This window comes from Lissotriton vulgaris, chromosome 7 (genome assembly GCF_964263255.1).
Source record: "Lissotriton vulgaris chromosome 7, aLisVul1.2, whole genome shotgun sequence".
Taxonomy (NCBI): domain Eukaryota; kingdom Metazoa; phylum Chordata; class Amphibia; order Caudata; family Salamandridae; genus Lissotriton; species Lissotriton vulgaris.
Genome location: NC_141695.1, coordinates 1,221,393,972 through 1,221,404,666, shown reverse-complemented (window position 1 = coordinate 1,221,404,666; position 10,695 = coordinate 1,221,393,972). Strand labels below are relative to the sequence as shown.

At 43.5% G+C, this 10,695-nt stretch overlaps 1 protein-coding gene across 1 annotated transcript in view; it reads right to left on the bottom strand.

Annotated features, from left to right (window-relative positions):
- LOC147703282 (uncharacterized) overlaps positions 1 to 2,380 on the bottom strand; it is a 303,605-nt gene extending 301,225 nt beyond the window's left edge. Inside the window, exons 1-2 of the mRNA XM_086931733.1 lie at positions 2,241 to 2,380; positions 525 to 754 (exon numbers count right to left, since the gene is read on the bottom strand). Of these exons, the coding sequence (XP_086787859.1) occupies positions 525 to 754; positions 2,241 to 2,289 (279 nt within the window). The 5' untranslated portion in view covers positions 2,290 to 2,380. The remainder of the gene's footprint in view (positions 1 to 524; positions 755 to 2,240) is intronic.
- Between the last annotated feature and the right edge of the window lie 8,315 nt (positions 2,381 to 10,695).

Below are 10,695 nucleotides of genomic sequence, written 5' to 3'. Positions count from 1 at the left end.
CACAGACAGTGCCAGGAGTCGCAAGTGGCAAGCCAGGAGTCGCAGCGGCTACCCATGGCGACCCATTAATGACATCTATTGAGAGGGGTCAGGAGGGAGCAGGACTAGCTCCGTACTGTTGCAGTAGATGTGCGGACTTTTTTTTGCTACTATTAGCAGGCAGAGACCTGCCACGTCTCTCTTCTCCAGGTGTCTCCGCTCTTATTTTTAACTCACTCTGAGTTTGCAAATCGAGGATTACTTAGTCCCGTATATGTGGTCCCAGTAATTTCTCAGTCCAACCTACTAGAATACTCATCCGGCCCAGAACAGTGTAGCCCCCCCCCGCCCCCAAAGTATATTCCTCCAGTGCACCTGTTGTGAAGGATAGTCAGGTACTTATCCCCGCACCCATCCCCAAACACTTGCAGAAATACTGCAGGTTGGCAAAAAAGTATGAAATATGTATTTTCCAAAAATGTAGGTCATCCGTTAAAAAGTAGAAGAATGTTCGTAAAATAAAATTTTAATTTAAAAATTCATACCAGGCTTCTCAGACATTTAATGAGGTCACCGAGGAGGCCATCGAGGAGGCCACCGAGGAGGCCATCGAGGATGCCATCTTCACCGAGGAGGCTATCGATATCGTCACTACCGAGGAGCCTTTTGAGGAGGTCAGCGATGACACCGAGGAGGCCACCGAGGAGGCCACCGCCACTGTCACCGCCACCAAGTACACCACTAAGTAGACCTTCAGCTGGCAGAGAAGACACATCTAGAATAGAAGATGGAACACATAATTAGCGCAATCACAAACAGAAATCCGTTTTAAAAATAACAATGAAGAATGTGTTTCCTTCTGCGGTTTCTTCTTTCTCACCTGTAATTACCACGCCTTATTTGAGGTGCCAAAATGACTCAAATGTATCAGGAGTGAGAATGTGTTTTACATTTGGGGTCTGTGTGGAAGGGGTGTGTCTTCTTCATAAGTGGCTGCTCCGTGGGGCTGCTGTACATGGGTCTGGTTGTTCTGTGTGCCTGAAGATGTGTCCGTCCACCTTGCATGTAATGCTTCTAAAGGGTGGCCAACGCATGAAAGGTTTTAGGAAGATTTTAGGGCAGGGATTACGAAGGTGGGGGGTACAAATGTATTTGTCACATTGGGAACCGTCATTTCATGTAAGATTATTTTTAATGTAAAGGGGGCTTGAAATTATAATCTGCGTTTCACTAAATTTGCTGTTTATTATGCAGCCCACACCATTGGATGATTTTGAAATAATCAAAAATGGAGCATTAAAATTATTAATACTTAGATGGGGCAACTCACAATTGCGTAAAGACAGATAATGTCCCATGGGAGAATAAATTAGGAAAGCTATCAGGCTTGTCATTTTAGTCTGACTCACGGCTCTCTGGGCGATTGGATTTGCCCTTGAGGCGACGGGCGAGAAAGGCGCCACCTGCTGGGGCTGCTTTGCTTGAGTTATTAATGATAAAGGTAAGGACAAGGAGGAGGAGCCTTGGCAAAGAAGTGTCCCAAAGGTCTCCAATAGGAGAGCGACAGTACACAGTTATCATTGAAGGACATGCCTCAAGGAAGGTCAAACATACTCGGATCAATAAAATACCTATAGTAGTAATTGCACATAAACAGGAAAACTCCGATTCCTGGGTTTGCCACTAGCAAAACTAGGAAATTTAGTGGCTGGAGGCTATAAGGAAGTAATCTGTACAAGAAAACTTTAAAGAAAACTTGTGTAATGAGGTTAAGCAGGAGGACCGGCTGGCCCTCCAGAAATGGAGACTTTCTCTCAGGAGCGGCCTCAGCACATGAGACCTGCAACCTGGTTTGGTGCCCACAGCAGAGGTGTAGCAGCCGCCCCAGACAAAAGGTGCCTCAGACAGTGTCCGTGAAGAGTGTGATGTGAATCTAAGGCTTCAAATGATGGGAATGGAATGGTGTGATTGTCCTTCTTGAAATACTCGGTGTACTTCCAACAGTGAGTCGATTCTAAGCTGAAGTTGGACCCCTGCAGTGGGTCCAACTTATAGTGGTGTGTAGACTGCTCCAAGCAGACATTGTATATATTATTCGAACTGGGGGGCTTCCTATGACTCACGCTTTCACAGATATTATTGAGTCCTGGAGGTGCGCTGAAGAATTTTATAGGGGTTGTTATTTATTAAAAAGCAGGTCCATTTAAAACCCCATTCTCTCCCCCCCCCCCCCACTCCCTGGACATAGAAAGGACTCTTACCACGGGTGCAGCTGACTGCCACCAACAGGAAAGCGAGGGCGATCTTCATGGTGAGAGGTGGCTGGGGATCGAGATGCGATGTGAGTACACAAGGTTCAATCTCAGGGTGTCTCTGTCAGCCCAGAGCTCCTATCTTTATACTGGAAGCGACCAGTCAGTCTCCTCCCAGCAGATCTGATGTCAGGTCACGTGACAATTGGACCAGTTTGATTCTTGGCTGTGGGATCAATCAATGTTGACTCAACAGGTGCCAGTTTCTCTCCACCTTCAATCTCATGTTCCATCCAAAGGGAGGAGCTAAAAACGTTCATTGGCAGCTCTCTGTTTTTGTTTTAAAGAACAGGACACGTAAGCCTAGGCAGACATTTATATTTACACTAACAAACGATCTCCTTTGCATGTTGTTTCATTTTCTTTATATCATCATTTGAGTGGGAAGGATGCATAGCCATGGTTAACAGGGCTAAACGCTGTCACTGATTGCAAAGTGTTTGCATTTTATGAAGTGCAGACCCCTGGGGTTTGCAATCTTAATGCAGATCTTCAAATTAGGAGGCAGTCCAGCGAGTGAAGGCCAGGCATGGCCAAACCAAATCCACAAATACATATTTAGGCGTCAGTTCCTAGAATGGTGTAGGTAAGCCCTCATGCAAAAGGACTTTCAATCACCTTCAGGAGCCAAGTAAAAACCATCCTAATCGTTGAGTTTCTCTCTCGAATATTTGCCAGTAAAGTAAACCTACCAGTGTTTTTTTGCATTCTTTGGGAAGTTGTGTGGTTAGGTTGGCTCATTCCCTTCCACCCTATGTGCTGCAAATGTCTAAATTGACCTTGCCGGATATTTAACGTCTTCTCCTTTGCCTATTTGATTGCACTCCATGCCAAAGTTTAAAATTCTAGAAAGCAATATCGGGAATGGGAAAGAGAGAAAGAGAGGCGGAAGAGGAGGATGAGTTACGGAGGGCTTTTGTTCCCTTTCCAATGTGCTGTTTTCATATAGACCCGGCTTTAGGATCTGCCACAGAAGATTAAGTTTACCTTCTAGTTTTGGCTTTAGAGGAAAGCAACCTTTTCACTGGACTTTTAGCTTGATATTACAACTATCGAAGCGGGAACTCTAAACAAAGTTTTAATATTCCAAAATTAACAGTGCCATGTCTTTTAACTTCTTGGCAGTGCAGAATACTAAGTCTCGGACTATAGGGAAGGTGTAATCTGTTATCGAAGCTTGAGCCTCCTAGTTTGCTCATTTCCAGGGAGTCCACGGACCGGTACAGCAGCCTAAATGTTGAGTTTTCTTCCCAAACATATGTGCCCCAGCTCGTTGGTGTGTCTTTGTGCTGCAGCTTTTGTAGGTGAGATTTCTTTCATGCTTGTAAGTTGTGTGGCCTTCTTGGCTCTAGCAATGGAGTCTAGTCATTCTAGTTTTGATGGCTAACCTGTTTTTCGTATGTAGAGGGGCAGAAGTAGTAATCTTCTTGGCACTGTTTTTATTGAAATCTGTAAAGTATCATATCTTTGGGTCCCCTTTTTGGAATTCTGTTATTTTGGTCATTAAAATATGCTTTTTAAACTGTTTTGGTACTAGTGAATGCTTTACACATTTTCTTAAGTTACACATTTTCTTATGTTATGCCTATATGCTCTAGCTATCCAGGGTTGATTGAGGATTAACTTACGGAAACCTTTACTGAACCTAGCCAGAATAAGGACATTGTTACTTGTGGTGGACTATCATCCACCCCAACTAATAATCCACTTTTTCATAGTGCTCTTTATGCACACTTCCTTATATTTGGGACCAAAAAATCTAGAGAAATGTTATACATAATAACAAATGTCCTACCATTATGCATTCCTATACTGCTCACAATAACATTTGTGCAACAATTATATGTCTAGCCTTTTGTCTGCAGCAGGAACGAACTAAAAATGCAAAGAGGGATCGTCAAGATTGTTCCTCTAAAATCCAATGATCTAGAATGTGGGTTGCCATGGCGTCAGGGCCACCGTCGCCAAGGGACACATACTTAAGGCTTCAGCTCCTTTATTTTTTTACATGAAATGATCTTAGCATGAATGGCATGTGCTTCACGTTACTGTATTTCTTTTTTTCATCATCTTGGATGATATAAAATCATATAAAAATCAAGCTCTTCCGGTATAGCCCGAGTTTTGAGCCATAAAACAGAATTCCTCTGGTGCAAGCAACAAAGGAGTTTCCTGCCATTATGGGCTTATGTGATGATCACGTCTTTCGCTCTGGGGAGGTAATGCGTAGGAACAACGCGTTCTCTGCACTTAAGAGTTTAATCTGACGCATAAATGCATACATAAATGTGTACATTGTATTAGTGATTTGTCTCTGTTCACCTTGTTTTTTGTCTGGGATTGCTATGGCTGTGTCCTGCTAGTTTCTTTGTTCCCCACACATTCTGTGTCACACAGCAAGTTACAAAGTAACAGTGCACATATAACCTGTGTTTGCATGCATTAGTCCATTACCACCAAATATATTGATTTTGTCAATGCAAGTTTCTCTATGATTTCAAACCTTTTGTGCAAGACCTACTTCTATAATACCTCTGCCACCATTTCCTAATCTCGGTTTTTATGTAGAGGAGTCACATCTGAATTCTCTTGGTACAGGCACACAATTGTAAATAATTATTTTCTTTAAGCTCCTCATCTCTCCAGTAAGGCTTCTAGGGGTTGCTTTCTGGCTGCTCTCTCTTGCACATTAACAAGGCCTAGGCCAACATGTGGTCAAAGTCCATTATTGAGCAAGTGCGAGACATGGAAGAAGATGAGGAGGAACAGGACTCTTAGGACTGGAACATGAATGCTAGGTGTTTTGTAGCATGTGCACTATCATAATGCCTGTGGTGTGTGGTTATGGGTTCAGATTTTGAACTGTAGGATGAAAAATTCAGAAGCCACATTTTAAAATCTATCCTGTACCTCCGGAACCGATAATAACCAAACCCACTCCTGAGACAATGGATTCAGCATGATCACCTCTCATATCAGTAGCTCATATGGAGATGTATAGGTTTGGGAGAGGTGCCTGGGAATGCTTTAAATATATCAACAAGAGGGACACCTTTATCCTCAGCCCATGAGCCCCCGCCCTTCCACGTGAACCAACTCCAAACAATGTGCGGAGCGGTAACGATATTCAGCCCGGAGCCGAGGAAAATCCATTTCAGCAATCATTAGCCAACCAAAGTGACATGGTCCTCTTGGCATCCAATGAGCGAAATGAATGGCCTCCTGATTAGCTGATGCACCTGCGACTTATCAACCCTGGCAGGGCCGGTTCTAGGATTTTTAGGGCCCAGGGCGAAGGGGAATGTGCGAGGCCCCTCTATTTTACATAAGTGACACCTTCAGGGCTCCGGAGCTTCTTTGTGCAGACTCCTCCTGGGCCACAGCTCCCCTCTCTGACACCTACAAGCACCTCTTTCAGAGCTCATATCGGGTTGAAGGTGTGAGAATAGCTTGAGGGCTGAGAGTGGAAACTGAGGAGACGGTAAAGTGGTGACAATGGGTGTCTCGCAGTGTCTCTCAATGGGCAGCCAGGTATGAGGCCCAATTGCAAGACAAAATGCATCTCTTTGCAACTGAAACATGATGAAGTGTCCCCCTCCCCTAGGCCTCCCCACACCATCCCTGAGAGGCCCATTGAGGGCCCCCCTCCTGTAAGCAAAATTGCAAACAGACACCTTTCCTCAGTAGGATCGGCAGGGGCACAAGAGGTTTGGTGGTGTGTTGCACATGTGCGGGGCCCCATGCAGGTGGGCTGAGTGCAAGGCCCTGTGCAGCTGCCCATACTGCCCATGCCTAGCGCTGGCCCCCCCTGGAGGGACCCTCCTTGCCCCCCCTGCGGACGCCCATGAAAACCGTGACTTCAAGACGGGGTTCTCACTCTCTTTCCTCTCCTTTCTTTTATTTGCTTCCCTGTGAAATGGATCGAAAAAAGAAAGACACTTTTGCTGGAAATGTAGTATTTTTCTGACATTTTAATTCCAAAGTGCAGTATTGGGAATAAAAGGCTACAAATATGAAAAATAGATTAATAACTAAATAAAGTAAGACAGAGTGGTAGCAAACTGGCCAAACTGATTGTATTCCCACTGGAACACATTAGGGCCACTTTTACAGAGTTTGCCAGTGAATCGCTATTTTTGTTTTCTTGTCTTTGTTTTCCCTGGACTTGGAACTAGTGCACCAATCCTGGAGGTACCAAAATGTGTGGATTGGAAAACAAAATGTGTGCTGGGGCTCTGCGTCCAGGGATGTGGTCTTTTTACCATACTGCTTACGTTTTGTAAGGATATAGGCAATGGCCATTGAAATGGGTCCATTCAGGGCCCTGTAGTCGTGTCCTTAACTTTTCAGGCAAAAACATTCACTGATTTCTGAATAGTGAGTGTAAAAGCATTAAGGTAACCATGTTGTTCCTGCTTACATTTCCCATGGTTTGCTAAATTTTGCATTCCCTATAAGTGTTTGCTTCTTCAAGGATGTTGTTACTTTTTTTTTTGTAGGCCGCATATTGCTCTTGTCTAGTGTGTAATTTAAATTGCGCATCCAGGTGTTTATAGCAGGCAACAATTGGGTTGTAGTTGAAAACAGTGGGAAATTTTCTCACTGGGGCAGTACGGTGTTGAGGGGGGATGAGGATGTGGCACTATGGTCAGAGCTGCTGAATTTGGAACTGGGAACCAGGTTCATCTTAAATAACCAGCCCACCAGACCACTCTCATGCGAGAGCACAATCATATGCTAGACCTTAGAAGGCTTCGCAACACCTTAGAAGTGGTGGTGTCTTCGCACCAGCAGGTGGATTCTAGCATGACAAGTGTAGGTTAACCTTCAAGGCTTGTCCACCACTATCCATACAGAAGTTCACCTCCAGTCTTGCGGGCAGGCCTATGAACCAGCATACCCTAGAACAACAGTCACTGAGGTCACAGGACCCTTGAAAAGTTCCAGCTCTAGGACGGTGCAACCAGTGTGACAGCACCGGGTGCTGACTTTAGGTGAAGGCATCATGTTTGCAAGTATATTATGGTTTTAAAAACGCTTGCTGCCTCCTTCCTGGCTTCCAGCAATTTTCGGCAACAATAAATGAAATTGCAATCTATCTGTCATGATGACTCTGGTGATTAATGTTCTTCCTAGAGAGAGATCAGAATTTTGTCTAGTGGAAGCTTTGACTCATGGAAAGGTAGCTCAGATGGTTAATGTACCGGCTGCTAAGAACATGCGCCATTCAGATCACAAAGTGCACATAATGTAAATAGGTCAGTGGGCTACTGCTTTTGTCAGAGATCCTTTTGTTACTTGCAGTTTATACGTTAAAATCCTAACTTGGAACAGTGAGCTATTAACTGTCATCTAAGAGCTGCATACAAACTGCAAGGTATACATTTGAGCGTTATGTCCCCCCCCCCCAGCTCCCCCCAGTCTTTGAATATCCTAATGTCCCAAAAAGTGTTCTTTTGGACAGAAATCAATTCTGATTATTAAGGAGAGCCCCCAAACATGGTTTACGTTTTAAATTCCGGTTATTGTGTTTCTCCAGACCAATCACTATAAAACTATACGGGCTACAAGTATGGTTGTCATGTGACTCCTACACCTTGTAGTCCTTAGTCTTAACATTTTCTAGACAGTGATTTACACACATATTGATTGTCTCTGTGTAATATGTGTGATGTAAAGTGCTCTGACACCCTACAATGGTATGAGTGGCGCTGTAAATCAAATTAAATGCATCTGAGAGAGAGTGGTTATGGAGACTTGGGGGGCACAGTTAAAGGGTGGTAGTGAGGGAATCCATGGCAGAGGTGGTCATTGGGGGGCACTAACAAACATTAATGCACAGGACACCACCAGTGCTATGGCTGGCCCTGCCCTTGAGGCCAGTCTGTCTCATCCAAAGGTACCTCCATTGGCCTGGTTTCAGCAGCAGTAGCTGCAATTCACCAGGGATTGGCAATGCCGGATTTGCACACACCAAACTAAGTTTGCAAACTTCACAATCTCCCTGCTTCATTCACAAGCACTTTTAACATGTGCTGCATACTGTGGGGCCACTGGAATTAATTATGCAGCAAAGGATGACAACATTATGCCGTAGTGTTGACTAAATTATGCATTAAAAAAAAAGGCTGCAGCGTAATGCAGTATATTTTCAGATATTTTATTATTTTGACACGTGTACACATGCTAACAGTCTCTGGGAAGATTTTGCCTTAACATACAAATGCAGCAGTGAGAAAGGTGACCAGTCAATCTTTACAATAGGCCATCCACTCCGCAGCAACACAAGTCACATTTTATATTAACTTTCGATATGTTTGAGCTACAAACAATTTATTAGTTTAAATGGTCAGATCATGCAGCAGATCTTGCATTATGAGGCCAATATGGCAGAGCCATAATTTTAGAGAAAACATTTGCAAACTAGGATATTTTGCCATTCATGTTTGAACTGCTGTTGTTGAAAAAGGGTGAAGTGCTGATGACAGAAACTCCATGGCTCGGAGACAAAGTGCTTGTGTTTCCACATTTTATCATATTTGGTACATTCAGTGATTAGAAGCATATCCCACTTTTTGAATATATTTTAATGTCAATAACTCATTATAACCTTAAATAATCATGTGTATCCATTGGTTGATTAAACTGGGCAGTGAAATGCCAAACAAATTCTAAAAATTGGGATGTCTGCGCATTCTAGCCACACCTCTGGCTCCACCCACAGATCCAATCCTTGGGTTATTCCCGCCCTCTAATTCTCCGCCCACTGTTCCCCCACTTTTTTTTCCCCACTTCGACCACTGTATAAGACTCAGCATCCCTGGACCTGTGATGTGGCGCAGCTAAGCGCGCCGCATAGGCCACACATTTACGGTGCTGGGCTTCCGCATAAGGCAGCTGGCCAATATTGTATCCCTAAACGTGCGCACGATGTCAGTTTGACATTGACTACACGTAGAGGGACTCTAAGTTTCTTTTCAAAAATATATCTAACATTTGGACCTATACATTTTATTTTGTATAAATTAATTGAATGTGTGTAAAATTTAGCAATGCCTGGGGAATTCTAGTAAAGGGAGCACCCACTGTCAAATCACTAGCATGTGTGATTGCTGCATCTAACTTTGACGTTGTGCTTTAACTTTGGATAAAAGTTATCATGAATTCTGGCACCAAGAAGACAATATTGGTAAATATATGTGCTACAAATAATCCCTAACATACACTGTGCATACAGTATATTTAATCTGGTGCTTTAATCATAGGCTGTTTTAAAGTATTCTGATAAAAATCGAATCGTGCTGAAGGCAGCCTTGATTGGTGTTGGATCGAGGACCCAGAAGTCTGCACACCTAGCAGACAGAGATAAAGCACCTTGTCAGAAAGTTTAGCATTTTCCCTACAGGTGGTGTTTGTTGGCCCGTGGCAGGGTCAGTCACATGTCCTGGAATCCTGGCTTTTAATTGAGCTATCCTAGTTCTGCGCCCCAGTGTTTCGTGTGCCCCACCTGGCACACATCATGTCGGAGGATGGTGATGATGTTAACATTCTGCCCCCCCCTGGAAAAATTTCTGCGGACGCCCATGAGTAAGAGCCCTATGTTTTCACTCCGCCAATGTCCCCAACTAGCAAATTAAATGTGCCAAAGAATGATATCAGGTTCCCATCTTCTCTTGACATAATCTACATCCTGAAAGTTGCTGACTCTCACTAGAATCATCAGACGGTAATGTATACATGGAGTCTGGTTCTGGAATCTGGATCACAGGCACTTCAGTTCCCTCATATTTGTTTTTCATAGCAATTAATAAATAGCTCTTTGACATTTCTTACTACAGTAATTAACAGTGATTCAAATTGCCCAGTTTACACGTACTCAATGAATGATTAGGCTTGAGAGAAATGCTGTTTGAGCGCGTGTAATTTCGCATCATTTCACGCTATGAATATTATGCAAAATGTCATATTATGTAAAGTCACATAATTGGAATTTTGTTTTGGAAACATACTATTGCAGGGAGCAACTCGAATGAATCAATGTGAGCAGCTGTTGGTTATACCGTGCCCAATTTTGCACTCTTTTTTTTAGAGCGAAATACATTCTCGTGTCCAAAATGGACGAGAGGACGCATTTCATTCATAAACGTACTACAAAATGACGGACGGGCATTTTGAATAATAACACCTAACTTCACATACAATTTTATTTAAATAAATTGTGTTACCTTAGCTCAGACTCATTGATGATCTGGCTGGGTTGAACATGTCTAGATTTAAAGAGGTTTCAATGTGACTCCATGTGTCACCTATAGCCCTTTGACCTGCTGACCTCATACATCGGATGACGCACAGTGGCCTTCCATGGAGATTGGCTGATGGGGTGGCACGCAGAGTTGGCCTTGTT